Raw genomic sequence first — 15,686 nt, forward strand, 5'->3', positions numbered from 1 at the left:
CATAGGTGTCCTCACATTGTCCAGGCTCAGCCTTTCTGATGCACAGGGCTCTCTAGAGGAGCCATAGTACATTAGAACTGCTCAGAGCCAAAGTCATTGCTTTGAGCAGAAAAGGGAATAGATTTCCCCTGTTCTCTCCATTGAGCTCCTTGGCCCAGGCTTGGAAGAGGCTTCTCCCCACCATCAGCTGCTGGGGGCATGTGCACCAGCCCTGCTTGGGTTCTGTCCCAGCACCAGGTTAGACAAGGGGAACATCTCAGCCCCGTGCTAGTGCCTGGATCAAAACACCCCGTGACTTGAGTCTTTCTTCTGCCCCGCTTTGATGAAGGCCATTAACATGCTTTGGGTAGGAAAGGGCCTTAAGATCATCTGGTTCAAACCCCCTGCCATGGGAGGAGATGGGCCAAGGTGTTTGCTGGCACCAGGCTGTGCTTGTACGTGAAAGCTGAGATGGGGACAGCAGATACCAGCTGATAGTGAGTGATGGGGGAAGCAGAGATGCTCCTTCCCCAGCTGCATCCCCATGGGGAGTCTCACCCAAGCACTGGCTTGGACAAACCTTTCGTTATGAATCCTCCTTCCCAAGCTCTGCCAAGCAAGACCAGGGGTTGATTGGAGGGGCTGAGACACAGACAGAGGTTGGAGGAAGCTGGATGGAAACAGGAGCAGTGAAATCTCCATCAGCACCCAGCTGATGAGCAGGGATGAAACCCGAACTTTTACTGAGTTCAATAACAAGTTTGCTCTGATGCACACGGCCAGGTCATGTGGAGCTTCTCATCACCCAACACCCCAAGCCCTTCTCCTCAGAGCTGCTCCATCCAGTCTCCCCCAGCCTCTATTTATGCTTGGGATGGCCCCAGCTCAGGGGCAGAACCTTGCACTTGACTTTGCCCCCCTTGTCACAGGGAGAGCAATGCTAAATGTATATTTAAAGGCCAAATAAACTCCAAACCCCATGGATCTGCAGGTGCAAGTCCTTCAAAGCACCTTGATGAGCCCCCATTGCTCTCCATTGGAAACACCTGAGCCCTTTGCCAGCAGATGCCAACACAAGGAGGGAGCCCTTTAACAGAGAGCCCAGCCCTACCTGATAAAAGGTGCAATAGGGAGGCATGCAGGACATGCTCTCAAAGAGGTGATTGTGTTAGGAGCCTGAATGGTTCAGAGCCATGGTGAGTAGCCATGGGGTTGGATTTGCTCTCTAATGGCTGTGGCTGGCTGTTCTGTTGGCTTCCTTGGGGGTGAAATTGGTTATGGGCTATGGAAGAGCATTGTGAACCCTAGAGAAGGAGCTCCTAAGGGTACAGAGCTTGTCCCTGGGGGTGTCCAGACCTGGGCTGGCTTTGCAAGGACGGTGTTTCCCTCCTCCCAGCCTGAGGAGGATTGTCCTGATTGCCTTCAGGTTTGCCTGTCCCCCTGGGTGAAGATGCTTTGAAGGTCTTGCTGGTGGCATCTAATACAAGACTTAATTCGGTGCCCACCTAACGCTGCTGTGGGGCTGAGGCAGACCTGGAGCACGGGGTGAAGGTCTCCTTGTGAAGATTGGCTCGGCATCCCTGCTCTGTCCCTGGTGCACTGGGGCTGGTGTGGGTCTGTTTGTGGTGGCTGAGGGCTGACGCATTAGATCCTAACCCTCAGGTAGGACCCTCTGCTTCAGTACAGGGTGTTGGTGCTCTGTTTCTGTGCTTGGTAGGGCCAGGCTTCTGCCAAGAAGATCATTCGAGGCTTGCTGGGCTGGATCTTCAGCCCAGGCCACAGGTAAAAAACAGGTATGGGCCATATGCTCTATAAAGACACCCAGAAGTGCCAGTGTTAGTCTGATTCCTCAGTGCACATTCCTAACCCCCTTTTCTCTCCCATCCCCATGCAGAAGGAGTGTGTTTCTGTCCATATTGGACAAGTAGGTGTCCAGATGGGCAATTACTGCTGGGAACTGTATTGCCTAGAGCATGGGATGGGGCCGGATGGCATCATCCCCTCCAACACAGCCTCAGGGAGAGCAAACTCTTCCTTTGGGATCTTCTTCAGTGAGATAAGATCAGGGAAGTGTGTGCCCAGAGCACTGTTTGTTGACCTGGAGCCCACTGTCATTGGTAAGTCATGGAAGGCCTCTTGGTGGGGTCTGTGTAGGGGAGCACCTTCTCTGACCTCAAGTGTTGGCCACCTAAACTGCTGGTGGGGCTGGCAGCATCCATGTGAAACTGCATCTCAATCAGTGCAAGTCCCTTGGTAGGTAGGGGGTCTTGTGCCAGTGACGCTCATGAGGTCTCAACCTTCTCCAGGTGAGATCAGGCCTGGGACCTCCTGCACGCTCTTCCACCCAGAGCTTCTCATCAGTGGCAAAGCAGATGCTGCCAACAGCTATGCTCAGGGTCCCTACACCATTGGGAAGGATACCACTGAGTTAGTTGTTGAGAGGGCTCAGAGGATGGTAAGAACCATGTGAAGGGTCTTCTGCATTCGGGCTCTGGTTGTGGTTGACCTGACCAAGAGATGTGATAGTGGAGAAGGGCAATTGGCTCATGGTCAGCTTGACCATGCCACTACAACTAGTGACAGGACAAGGGGTAACGGGTTAAAACTGAAACAGGGGAAGTTTAAATTGGATATAAGGAGGAAATTCTTTCCTGTTAGGGTGGTGAGACACTGGAATGGGTTGCCCAGGGAGGTTGTGAGTGCTCCATCCCTGGCGGTGTTCAAGGCCAGGTTGGATGAAGCCTTGTGTGGGATGGTTTAGTGAGAGGTGTCCCTGTCCATGGCAGGGGGGTTGGAACTAGATGATCTTGAGGTCCTTTCCAACCCTAACTATTCTATGAAAACATGTGGGTGTATATCTTGCTGGCTGGGACTGGAGGAGAAAATGAGGGGTTAAAGATGCCACCAGCTGAAGCAGGAGAACAAGCAGTGATTTAACTGTCCAGGTTAAGTTGTTTTGTCCTATTCCTGTGTCAATCCTGATCCAAAATCTCATCCCACCCGATGTCCCAGCTCAGCTTCTGGCTGAATGTCTCCTCTTGGGCCTCTCCTGCCTTGTGTGGTTGCTTCTGGAGCACAAGGTTTCCCCCATGTAGACTCTCATAAGTGCTGTGGGAACACAAAGATGGTTTTGGATTAGGAGGAACCTCTTAGTGGCCTTCAGTCTCTTCCTAATCTTCATGATTGCTACTATCATGAGTCTCCATATAACCTAATATGTGACTTTCAGGGTAGGCCTTGCTGATAAAACAGGAAATTATTTACAAGCTGTATCTGCTCTGTACAGCAGAAATCACCTGTAAGCAATTGAAGGTGTATGAAAGCAGGAGTAAATATGGCCTTAAACTTCATGGTGGAACACAGTGCAGTACTCCAAGCTGGAGTTCTCTGTGTATCCAGCCCCACAGGTCTCCACAGCAGTGATGGAGCCCTACAACTCCATCCTCACCACCCACACCACCCTGGAGCATTCGGACTGCTCCTTCATGGTGGACAATGAAGCCATCTACGACATCTGCAACCGCAACCTGGACATCGAGCGTCCCACCTGCACCAACCTCAACAGGCTCATTGGGCAGTTTCTTCCATAACCACCTCCTTGAGGTTTAATGGTGTTCTCAACGTTGACTTGACTGAGTTCCAGACCAACCTCGTGCCTTACCCACGGATACACTTCCCCCTCACCACCTATGCCCCCATCATCTCAGCAGAGAAAGCCTACCACGAGCAGCTCTCGGTGCCAGAGATCACCAACGCTTGCTTTGAGTTCTCCAACCAGATGGCGAAGTGTGACCCACGCCGGGGCAAGTACATGGCGTGCTGCCTGCTGTACCGGGGTGACGTGGTGCCCAAGGACGTCAACGCGGCCATCGCGGCCATCAAAACGCGCCGCTCCATCCAGTTTGTGGACTGGTGCCCCACGGGCTTCAAGGTGGGCATCAACTACCAGCCTCCCACTGTGGTGCCCGGTGGGGACCTGGCTAAGGTGCAGCGTGCTGTGTGCATGCTGAGCAACACCACGGCCATTGCTGAGGCCTGGGCACGCCTGGACCACAAGTTTGACCTGATGTATGCCAAGAGAGCCTTTGTGCACTGGTACGTAGGGGAGGGCATGGAGGAGGGTGAGTTCTCAGAGGCCAGGGAGGACCTGGCTGCCCTGGAGAAGGATTATGAGGAGGTTGGAAGGGACTTGGCTGATGAAAGGGAGCTTCATGGTGAATTACTTTAACTGTTGCATGGTGGCTTGGATGAAGCTTTCAGGTACCCTAGTCTGCCTCCTAGTTCCTGCCGGAGGAGGCAGTTGTGGGATGGGTCTGAGGAATTGTGGCTTTAGAACTTAAAGCTTGTCCAAAAGCACCTCTTGGTCCAAGTCTTGTGTATGTACAATTGACTGAATAAATGGTGACCTCCAAAACTATCTCCTGTCTTGATGTGCTGCCAAACCGCTTCATGGTGGGGTGCAGGTGGTGGCTGCAGGGTTGTTCCCATGTTGCCTTGGTCAGTGCAGCCCTACCTAAAGGGCTGCCCTCCTTGTAGTTGCTGGGGTTAGTGACATTAGGATGAGTGCCCCCTGCCCTGGGGTGTTAGCATGAACACTGCGCTGTTGATCCCACTTAGGCACTGGCTCCCAAGGCCTCTGTGTGTGCTTCAATATGCCTGGCTCTGGGTTTCTGTGCTGCTCTCTGCCCAAGGCATAGAATAGAGCAAGATCAGGTTTGTCTGGTCCCTTGCTACCATGCAGGGCTCTGCTAAAGCAATCCACGTCCTGCTGCCAGCCCTGGAAGTTGAGATGGGAGTTCAAATACTTCTGTCTGTTGGACCCTTTCAAATGCACCCAAACAATGTCTGATCTGTAAGTCGTAAAGTCTGGGGTTGTCTTCCCAATTAGACTTCTTCCCTCACGGCTGTTCTCCATCATGATGCTGAAATCACTGCAAGCAGCTAATGAGCAGAAAAAGGGGATTTAACTTGATCCCTGCACATCCCCTGCACTGCAGCAGGTTATTTCTCCACTGGGATCTCTCCTCCTAGTCAGTGACCCAAGGAAAGGAGCTGGCTGGGATGCAATGGGGATCTGGATCTGCAGCCAGGCTGTAATTGAAGGGCTCTTGGCTGTAGTGGAGGAGGCTTAAACACCCTGAAGCAAGTGGAGGGTTCTATTAAAGCCTGTCTGCACTTGCTATTACTCAGCTGGGCTCCCAGGAGCGATAATGTCCCAACTCCAAGAAGGTGGGATCTGCTGGGGCTGTGTCACCTCCAGCTGCCCTCTGCTTGGGGGAGCAATGCTGCTTGGACTGGTGGTGCTGGTGATGTGATTAATGGGCTCTCCTCTGCCTGCTTTGGAGCTCCTGGCCCCACCAGATGCAGTTCTATGTGCTGGGGAAAGCCTCTCTGCAGGGAGCTGGTGTAGATCCCAAAGTGATGTCCAGACTTCCCTCCAGAGGGGAAAAAGAGATGGGACAAAGCAGGAAGTAGCTCTGGCACGTGCAGTGCCAGCTCTACCTTACCCTTGTGGGTGCATGGACAGGAGCTGAGTGAGGGTTGCCCGATGGTTTTGGTGGGACGAGCTATTCTTCTGCTCACCACAGATGTCCTGGGACTGGGGTCCTGGTCTTGGGGTTCATGGGCTGTCTGTGTGGCCCATAGGGGTGCAGGAGGGAGGCACAGCAGCCAGAATGGTTGTACTATCACTGGTGGCCTGAGGTCACATCTAGAACCTCATCTTATGATACTGGAAAGGTTTAATCTCCATGGATCTACTGAACACTCTGCATTCTTTGGGGGTCAACTTCCTGCTTGGAAAAGGTACTATTGGTATTCATTCTTCCCATTTTAAACCTTCTGGTGTGCCTGATAGCTTGAGTGCAGAGCTGTATAGTGTAAGCTGCTGTGTAGCCCTTATCCGTGCTGGGAGTGCAGGGGAAGTCTGGCTGCTGGACCACTCGGGACATGCTTGTCTCCTGCCTGCTCCCCTACAGCCTTGCAGCTCCATCAGGGCACTCTTGTGAATGCTGATGGGCTTCAGGCTCATCTGCTTGTGATGGACCCTTTCTATTACATCTGTGTGTGATGGCCCTAAACTGAGCCCAGAAGTGATGGAGTGAAGCAGTTTGTCCCCCAGCCATGTGAAGACCACGTTGCCCTGTGCTGAACCACAACCCCCACCAAGCATCCTCCTCACCACTGGCCCCAGGAGGACCAGGCACACCTTCTCATCTGCTCCAGGCACAGCTCTTGGCTTGTGTCAGGCCATGGGATGGAAGCAAGAGGCAGCAGGTAATGCTGGATAGAACCAAGGAGGGTGAACTTGCCCAAGACCTTATGAGAAGTCAGTGACAGAACTCTGCAGGCACCTTGAGCCTCTTCCCTGCAGGACAAGGATGAGCAAATCCACCTTGACCCCTGTGATCCACCCTTATTGCAGTAATGGAGCAGTGAAGGAATGGTGGTGAATGGGCTGGAGCAATGTGGTGGAAACACAGACCTGCTACTCCACGTGATGCTGCTCAGTGAACTTCTTTATGACCAGCTTTGGTGCTCCAGCACACAGGTAGGGAAAATACAGCTGGAGCTGTGCAACGAAGCATTGGGTGTAGGGCTGGAGACTCCACTGCTCACGGAGAGGCCAAAGCATTGCCTATGGCCATCAAGCTGGAGATGCCAAGTGTCCAGAAGCTCTCCCTGCAAGCAACATCCTTTCCTTCCCTCCATTCATGGGAGAGCAGGAGCAGCTCTGTGCTGACCAATGCACCAAAGTGATTGATCCCGGTAACAATTCCATCATCCCAGTGCTGTGCTGGTGCCTTTCCAAGCTGCAGGAGCATGTGGCTGTGCTCCTGCTCTTGCTCAGCCACACTGGTTGGCTTGTGGCTCCAAGCGGGAATGATGCTTGACCCGCCTCCCCATGAGGCTGCTGGCCCTCCCTTCTTTGAGGGGATTGAGCCAGTGGCTACCGGGAAAGGTGGCAGCCCTCAAGACCATGCCTGATAACATCTCAGCATCTTTACCTATGAGCACAGAACCAGAGCTCACCTTTGCTCTTTTAGAGAATCTTTGAGCCCTGAATAGTCTCATTTCTGTCAAATGGAATAGCTGCTCTTCCCCCTGTGAGGGTTATTGACAGTGTTAGGGACATGGTACGGAGACAACCAACTGGAAACCTAGGACATGGAAAGCGACCACCTAAGGTGGATAAGAGGAGACCTACTCAGCCCCAAGGTCTTTGGACTCACCAGCTTTGGGAGGTCTCAGTGTGTTGCATCACCCTAGCAGAGCTAAAAATGAATGAGAGGACCCATCAGATGAGGCAGGAGCTAGTGACCATCCCCAGAAGGACCAGCCAAAGCACAGAGGAGGCTTCAGCCCAACAGGGATCTTCCTGAGGTCCATCTACTGCCCATTCATGCTGTCAGCACCCAGGCTTTTCAGGCTGACACCATAGTCTGGTCTCCTCCCATCTCCCAGGTATAGGACACAGAAATACCTCCCATTCCTGCCTGTACTTCTCAGTGCATCACTTTAGGACCACCTCCAGAAGCATACCTCCGTCAGTGGAGAAGGCAACTGTAGCTACAGGGTGTGGAGGGTGTCTTGGGGAAAAGACTGATTCCACTTTGAGCCCAGCATTGAAATAAAGCATGGATGGAGGCTATGGTATACAAGCACAAAGTGTAATGCAACTTAGACACTGAATGCAGCATGGACCAGCCACAATCCTGTCCCACAGGATTACAAACACTCCCTTTCCCTATCTTATCATAGGCAACTCATTGCTTTTCCTCCTGAGTCATCACAGGGCCTGGCTCAGCTCCTCAAGGCAAACCCTACCCCATGCACATGGGGCTGGTTTCATGCTCACACCAACCCCTGAGCAAGACCCCAGCACTGCCCCAATGCCCAGGACCTGCTCAGGGAACAACCAAGCTCTACCATCAATGTGAGGAAGCAAAATCCCACCAGGACATTGCTCTTTACCCAGACACAATCAAACTGGGAATTCCCTGCCTGCTCCCAGACAAGGTGAGAAAAGCAGCATTCAGCTCCAGCATCAAGTTCCTGTGGGATAGAGGACACTTCCCTTGCAACAGGCATTATGGTTGATGATCCTCACCGATGGCTTTATCACATCCTGATCATCACTTGCTCTTCTCCCCAAAGCAGCACCCATGCAGTAGGGACATCCCCATACAAAGACCTGGGGGGTTTTGGAGTCTCCTACACTGGAGATATTCAAGGCCCGCCTGGACAAGTTCCTGTGTGATGTACTGTAGGTTACCCTGCTCTTGCAGGGGGGTTGGACTAGATGATCTTTTTAGGTCCCTTCCAACCCTTGGGATTCTGTGATTCTGTGATCTGGGTTAAATCCAAAGAACTAAAAGCAAAACCCCCCCAAAAAAAGTCTTTTTTTATTTGAATAAAAGCAGTTGCATAGAGGTTTACAGGTGCTTTTCTAATTAAAAAGTGCTTTTACATTAAAAGCCAGAGCAAGAGTTTGCCATTTCAAGCCAAAGCAGGCAGCTCGCAACATCCCCCTGGCCTAGGAACCAGGATCCTCTGCCTATGTGTCCCCAACACAAAATCAGGCACTTATTCAGCTTCACTCATCAATCAACAGCAGTGTGATAAAGCACGAGACACCCATGCTACAGCCGTGCACTATGAGCACGTAGACTATGCAAGCAGGAAAGGTTTAAACCCTTAAACAGTAGCACTGAGGCTCAGGACAATCCTTTGGCACCTCCAGGCACTCAGGACTACTTTAAGGCTTCTGACAGAGGGTTTGGTTTCATCGGAGGTTTGCCTTCATTAAAGACCAAGCTGCAGTTTGTTAATACTCATCCTCATCAGCCTCATCCTCTTCTCCGTCAGCCGAGTCCCTTCCAACCTCCTCATAATCCTTCTCCAGGGCAGCCAGGTCTTCCCTGGCCTCTGAGAACTCACCCTCCTCCATGCCCTCCCCTACGTACCAGTGCACAAAGGCTCTCTTGGCATACATCAGGTCAAACTTGTGGTCCAGGCGTGCCCAGGCCTCGGCAATGGCCGTGGTGTTGCTCAGCATGCACACAGCACGCTGCACCTTAGCCAGGTCCCCACCGGGCACCACAGTGGGAGGCTGGTAGTTGATGCCCACCTTGAAGCCCGTGGGGCACCAGTCCACAAACTGGATGGAGCGGCGCGTTTTGATGGCCGCGATGGCCGCGTTGACGTCCTTGGGCACCACGTCACCCCGGTACAGCAGGCAGCACGCCATGTACTTGCCCCGGCGCGGGTCACACTTCACCATCTGGTTGGAGAACTCAAAGCAAGCATTGGTGATCTCTGGCACCGAGAGCTGCTCGTGGTAGGCTTTCTCTGCTGAGATGATGGGGGCATAGGTGGTGAGGGGGAAGTGTATCCGTGGGTAAGGCACAAGGTTGGTCTGGAATTCAATCAGGTCAACATTGAGAGCACCATTAAATCTCAAGGAGGCAGTGACTGATGAGACAATCTGCCCAATGAGCCTGTTGAGGTTGGTGTAGGTGGGACGCTCGATGTCCAGGTTGCGGTTGCAGATGTCGTAGATGGCTTCATTGTCCACCATGAAGGAGCAGTCCGAATGCTCCAGGGTGGTGTGGGTGGTGAGGATGGAGTTATAGGGCTCCACCACTGCTGTAGAGACCTGTGGGGCTGGATACACAGAGAACTCCAGCTTGGATTTCTTGCTGTACTCAACAGAGAGCCGCTCCATGAGGAGGGAGGTGAACCCGGAGCCTGTGCCTCCTCCGAAGCTGTGGAACACCAGGAACCCTTGGAGGCCACTGCACTGGTCAGCCTGCAGCAGAACAATGTATAGTTACCTCTCTCAATAAAGGACTGAAATAACCATCCCAAATAATGCAGCAATAATTCTGTTTAGAGCACTTAGTGAGCAGATTGAGCCCAAGCCTTGGAGTGAATTCACTCAGGACATCACCCTGCTGAGCATCTGAAGTATACCCGTGTTCATCAAGTGCTGCATTTCCATGGTACTGCCACAGGTAGCTCTGTCTGGTCAGATGGAAACCCTTGGCAAATTGCTCCCTTATCAGCTCAATGAAGAGCTCAGCACCTGAGAGGGGATTTGAGGTAGTACATGGGCCCTACACCCTTAGGAGACATCCCAAAAGACATCTCACTGACAGGCATCCAAGTATGCTACAATCCTGCTTCACTCTTACTGAATATGGAGTTTGATCTTCCCAGCCCTGTTACCAATTGTCCATTTAGAATATCTCCAATTGCACAACCAGGGTGTGTTCGTCCCGTGGTCAAAAGTCCTCCTCTTCTGTCTCTTGGGTCTAGTGTTGTGTAACTTCATACATGTATAATATGCAATGCCGGCTGCTTTTAGAGCAGGTTCAGATGGCCCCTTGCTTTACTGAGCACCAAAGCTAATCACAACAGCAGCCACCTTTTGAGCTCACATAAAGGGTTTATTTTTCCTCTGAAGACTTCTACCCCATCCCCAAAGTGTAATTTTGTTGTCCATAGTGTCCATGGACATGTCCATGATGTGTTACTTTAATGGAAAGACTCTTTTCTCTTACCATCTTACGAATTCTGCTGAGGACAGTGTCTATAATCTCCTTCCCAATGGTGTAGTGACCACGGGCATAGTTATTGGCAGCATCTTCTTTGCCACTGATGAGCTGCTCTGGATGGAAGAGCGCATGGTAGGTCCCAGTCCTGATCTCATCTACACAAGGAGGAGCAGTCGTGAAGAGCAGCACACATTTACAGATTCCGTGACAGTAAATCACACAACAGACCTACCAGGAACCCGTGAGAGATGAAGGTCATCGCATGGTTAGTTCAGACTGGGAATAATGGAAGGAGGAAGGATAATCCCATCCAAGGTCCTACTGTACCTCCTCCATCTTCACCCAGCAGCTACCTTGGGATCCTAATGTAGTTTAGCTTAAAGACTTAGGACACTGCCCATGTTTCCAATGTTATTGTGGGACTACAGTTACCACATAGAATGGTTTGGGTTGGAAAGGACCTCAAAATCATCTAGTTCCAGCCCTCCTGCTTTTCTCCTTGTTGCAAAGCATCTTGAGGTGGCTGGAAGTATCACCTCCATCCACTACTCTACAACCTACTGAAGAGACAGAATGCCTCTAGAGTTGATATTCCTGCTCAGTGTACCTGACCCAGCTTCAGGCATGCTATGAAGACAGGCATTAGAAGCAGTTTCTCTAGGTTCCATGCAGTTGGAGGCACCTCCAGGGGATATTTAAACCCACTTAGTCTCAATGTTGGACACGTTTCATATTCTACTGGCTCACTAAGTTCTCAATGCCTTAATAAGGTGCCTAAAAACGAAGTGGAACCAAACCAAAAGTCTGCATTCCTTTCATTAGATGAAATAATGAGTCACACATCCTGGATGTAAGGTAGGAGCAAACACTCGAGAGAAGCCCTGAGGGCAGAAGCAGGTAGATGGATGCATGTGGTTGGGAATAATTCCCACCAGTTCCTTGAGCAAAAGTGGATTCGGTTTTAGGAAGATACTTCAAATCAAAATGCCACGACAAAGTCAAACACCCAGAGATCACTAAAGGGGGTGGAAAGGGAAGTAGAAAGCTTGCAGTAGCAAGAGACCCAGCTTCCACAGAGCCATGATCACCCTTTCTTCACCTAAAGGGTGCTCAGGCATTGAAACAGACTTCCCAGTGGAAGTGATGGAATCACCATCCATGAAAGTGTTTAAAACCCATGTAGATGAGGCCCTCAATGACATGGTTTAATGCTGGGGTAAAGGTTGGAATCAATGATCTTAAAGGTCTTTTCCAACCCAGTTGATTCTGTGATTCTCTGGTATGTATAGCACCCATCTGCCCAAAGATGTTTCACCGGTAGTATCAAAACCAGATGTGCCACATGTGATGGTGCAACTCAGTCCAGAGCCACTAAGGCTGACAAACTCATTCCACTTTGCAGCTCTGAAGATCCTGCTCAAGAAAGCAGCTCTCTTTAAAGGAGGGATCAACTAAAGGCAAGTCAGTGTAGTAAGAGCAATAGGTCTGTCACCCCCAGGTCCATTTGGAAACACAAACTCTATTCCCTTCTGATGGTTGGAGACATTTTACTAAAGCAGAGTGAGAGCTGGCTTGAAGAGCAACAGGAACCCCAAGTAAGAAGGGTCAAAGGCACCACAACACACAGTTGCCCCACTCTTACCTATCACAGTGGGCTCCAAGTCTATGAACACTGCCCGCGGCACGTGCTTCCCAGAGGCTGTCTCACAGAAGAAGGTCTCGAAAGAAGAATCCACTTGTTCAGCCTTTGGTTCCACAGGTTTCACCTGCTTGGGGCCAGGAATGGTCCCATCCGCCTGGATCCCATGCTCAAGGCAGTACAGCTCCCAGCAGGCATTGCCCATCTGCACGCCAGCCTGCCCGATGTGGATGGAAATGCATTCCCTCTGGAATGGGAAACAACGTGTTAAGGTGGTTTTCAGACATCCTGTGACTTAGCACTAACCCCCGTGGTTCTCTGCTGGAGATGATGAGGGAAACAGGCGGCTTCCTCCCACCGCCGGGGGTTGGAGGAAGGATCAAGCTGTGATGTGCAGGGCAGCTGGATGCAGCCAAGCTGCACACACAGCATGCCTAGAAAGGGCTCTTCCAGCCCAGAGGAGGAGGAGGAAGGAAGGAAGGAGGTGATGGGTTTCCCACTGAGGCAGGAAGCAGCTGAGCAGCGCTGGCTCCACGCTCAGCTGCCATGGACTGGAGCAGCGGCCGGTTCCCCAGGTCCCAGAGCAATGGGACCTCAGACAACAGCTCCAGGCTCCTGGATCCAAGCAAACAACCTGTGTGCTAAGCAGGGAGAAGCGAAGCTTGGGAATTCCCCAGCCAAGCTGGGAGTCACAGCAGGAAACAAGCAGTTGCCCAGAGCCAGAACAAGGGCAGGATGACACCCAAGGGGAGGCTCGGAGTCCTCATGTAACCAGGTCATCCTCCAGGAGCCTCTAACTCACTCCAGGGCAGTACTGAAGGTCCTGGAGTCTCCTGGAGACTCTCTGATGGTTGTGTGCTCCCTGGGTAATTGGCATCTCTGCTGCTTCCATCACCCTGAGATCAAAGCAGTGCTGCAGCGATGACAGAGCCTCCCATCCCAAGCAGAGAGTCCCAATTACTGCCATGCATGGCATGGGGCAGTGCTGCTTCCCAAGGGATCACCATGAAAGGGAGCCGATGATTCCACCTGGGGATGGCAAGTCCCACTGTTTGTAGTGTTGATGGGCAGGTTGCTTCAGGTCTCAACTCATTTCACACCACCTACCCAGAGCTGGGGGTCTCCATACACAAGCTCTGCTTCAAGTAGCCCGTGTTGAGCAGGGCATAACAAATGCCATCGACAACTCAGTTGTCTCAGAGCTGAGAGGACATCGTGTGTGCACAGCCCTACACATAACTATCCTGCCAGAGGGATTCTGTCTCTGGAATGTCTATGCCCTGTAAGTAACACTAGACAGCCCTGGGCACCAACCACTAGTGGCAGCAGCCATCAGAAGAAGGATGCAACGCAACCTTTTAGCAGGGCCTGTTGCAATAGGACAAGGGGGGATGGTTTTAAACTAAGAGGGGAGATTCAGGCCAGACATGGGGAAGAAACTCTTTACAGTGAGGGTGGTGAGGCCCTGGCCCAGGGTGCCCAGAGAGGTGGGGGATGCACCATCCGTGGGGACATTCCAGGCCAGGCTGGATGTGGTTCTGAGCAACATGGTCTAGTTGAAGATGTCCCTGCTCATTGCAGGGGTTGGACCAGATGAGCTTTGAAGGTCCCTTCCAACACAAGCTGGTCTATGAACTCCTTACGTTATCTCCAAGCATGGATGTGCCAAGACATTTCTTAGCCCTCAAAGGCCACTGCACATCCAGATCATCCACCATAAAACCAAACACCAACTGGATGAGTGTCCCTGGTACCAACCCCCTTTACCCACACCTTAATCCCAGTGGGTGCCCATCCTGCTGGGTGTGGAGGCTGTGTTTAAGCCCTCCCTGTCCCAGTTGATATTTGCACTATGTGGGAAATGCTGGCTGCCATTTGCCCATCCCTCTCAGCAAATGGTTGCAATAGCTCCTCGCCACAGCTCGCAAGGGTCAGCGCTGCGGGTGCTTCTCCAGCATGGGCTGGGACAGCTGCTCCCCTCACTGTCCTCTCCCAGCTCCATATCCCAGCACCTGCTTTCAGGGAGCACTGGAATTTTCAGCCCAGAGCACAGGAATGGGAACAAAAGAGGAGGAAAACTAAGATGGAAAAGAGAGGGGGCTTCTGGAAGGAGGAAATGCAGCTTTTCCTGCAGGTTTTCCCCCCATTAATGTGCCAGAAGGATTTCTTTTGAGATCCCAGTTCTCTAACATTTACATCAGGACATACTGCATTTTACAGGCTCTGCCTATTGTTGTCCAGCTGATTTTCCCATTGGGAACGCAATGTAAATGTTTAACCGTTTTCTAGCCAAGGCAGACTCCAGGAGTCAGCAGATAAAAGGAGAAGTTCAAACGCTGCCTCACTGGGAAGTACTTTGAAGTTTTCTCCCATTCACAACATGCAAAGGGAAGCCATTGGATTTTCCAACAAGTTACTCTTTGCATCCACAATAAAGTGGAAGTTAAGTTGCTCTTTACAACAGGTTTCAGCTAAATCAGCCAGAGCTACTCAGAGTTGAAGGGGTTTTGGTAGCCACATTAATCCAGCTCAGTTTCACTGCTGCAAACTCCTTAGACCAAAGATTCAACTAAAAACCTAGAAGAAAAAGGGGCTTTATTCATTTCATAGCTAATCCCAAGGGTTTGCAGCAGACAAAGGCAACATGGCAGCTCACTCCTAAGGAAGGAAAAACCTAAAGGCCTGTGGAAGTTGCACCAGTTCCCTGTGGCAAAGCAAAAACTGAAGTGTTAAACTTTGGGAAACCGGGAAACAGAAAGGCCAGGAGCATCAGAACTTAAACCCCAGTTTACCACATAGTTCTGGGTTAAGATACTGGTGTGTCATTCCCTCCCCACAAAGTAACCCCCAACTTGCATTAAAGAGCCAAAAACCTCCTAACTTTCTGGCCCCCACCTCAGGAGCTCCAAACTCTGGGTGAAAAAGCAGCAAGAGGCCACTTAAATGGTCCTTCTCCAAGCAAATCCTTCACTTTTCCCTTATAAGGAGCAAACATTGACTCAATAACCCATCAGGTAATCAGCAATTCAACCAAGCTGTTTGGAATTAACATTCCCAAGCTAAAGGAGAAGGGGGGAAGGAAATCAAGGGGTTTAACTCACTACAGTGGAAAACACACAATCTCTACGTTAAGTTTAGACCAAGACAAACACAAGGCATGCTCTTACCATGATGAGACTGGAGGCTCGCTAAGATCTAAGTCAAACAGCTGCTGCCCTGCCTCTCCCTGCAACTTTATAGCCCAGGAAGGCTGGACTCCACCTGAATAGAAAGAAGCTCTCTGCTAGCTTAAAGGAGCAGAGCTCCTTTTCCTTTGCATCCCTGGAAATAGCAAGGGATAAAAGGATCTCTTCGTGTCCAGCTGGTGGGATTGCTGTGATGAAACACACTTGGGGAGGGTACAATGGGAGATTATTTCTTTTTTTTTTCCAAAGAGCCTCAAATGGAGGGAAAAGGGGAAAAAAAGTGGTGGTGGTGGGAAATAGATGACAAATTTGGGGTTTGGCTAA

The 15,686-nt window shown here is 51.2% G+C and overlaps 2 protein-coding genes across 2 annotated transcripts; one reads left to right on the forward strand and one right to left on the reverse strand.

The window, feature by feature from the left end:
• The first annotated feature begins 1,125 nt into the window (after positions 1–1,125).
• Positions 1,126–4,396, forward strand: LOC136011572 (tubulin alpha-3 chain-like). Its single transcript, XM_065673588.1, is given in 3 exon segments — positions 1,126–1,175; positions 3,379–3,555; positions 3,558–4,396. Coding segments are annotated over 3 exon segments (843 nt in total). The 5' UTR covers positions 1,126–1,159; the 3' UTR covers positions 4,208–4,396.
• A 3,968-nt stretch (positions 4,397–8,364) lies between these two features.
• On the reverse strand, positions 8,365–15,433 carry TUBAL3 (tubulin alpha like 3). The gene is made up of 4 exons (XM_065673863.1): positions 15,345–15,433; positions 12,181–12,424; positions 10,545–10,693; positions 8,365–9,790 (listed from the first exon to the last, which is right to left on the reverse strand). Exons 1-4 carry the CDS (start codon positions 15,345–15,347, stop codon positions 8,807–8,809), a joined length of 1,380 nt encoding a protein of 459 aa, XP_065529935.1. The 5' UTR covers positions 15,348–15,433; the 3' UTR covers positions 8,365–8,806.
• Positions 15,434–15,686: the final 253 nt, after the last annotated feature.

Source organism: Lathamus discolor, chromosome 1 (genome assembly GCF_037157495.1).
Source record: "Lathamus discolor isolate bLatDis1 chromosome 1, bLatDis1.hap1, whole genome shotgun sequence".
Taxonomy (NCBI): domain Eukaryota; kingdom Metazoa; phylum Chordata; class Aves; order Psittaciformes; family Psittacidae; genus Lathamus; species Lathamus discolor.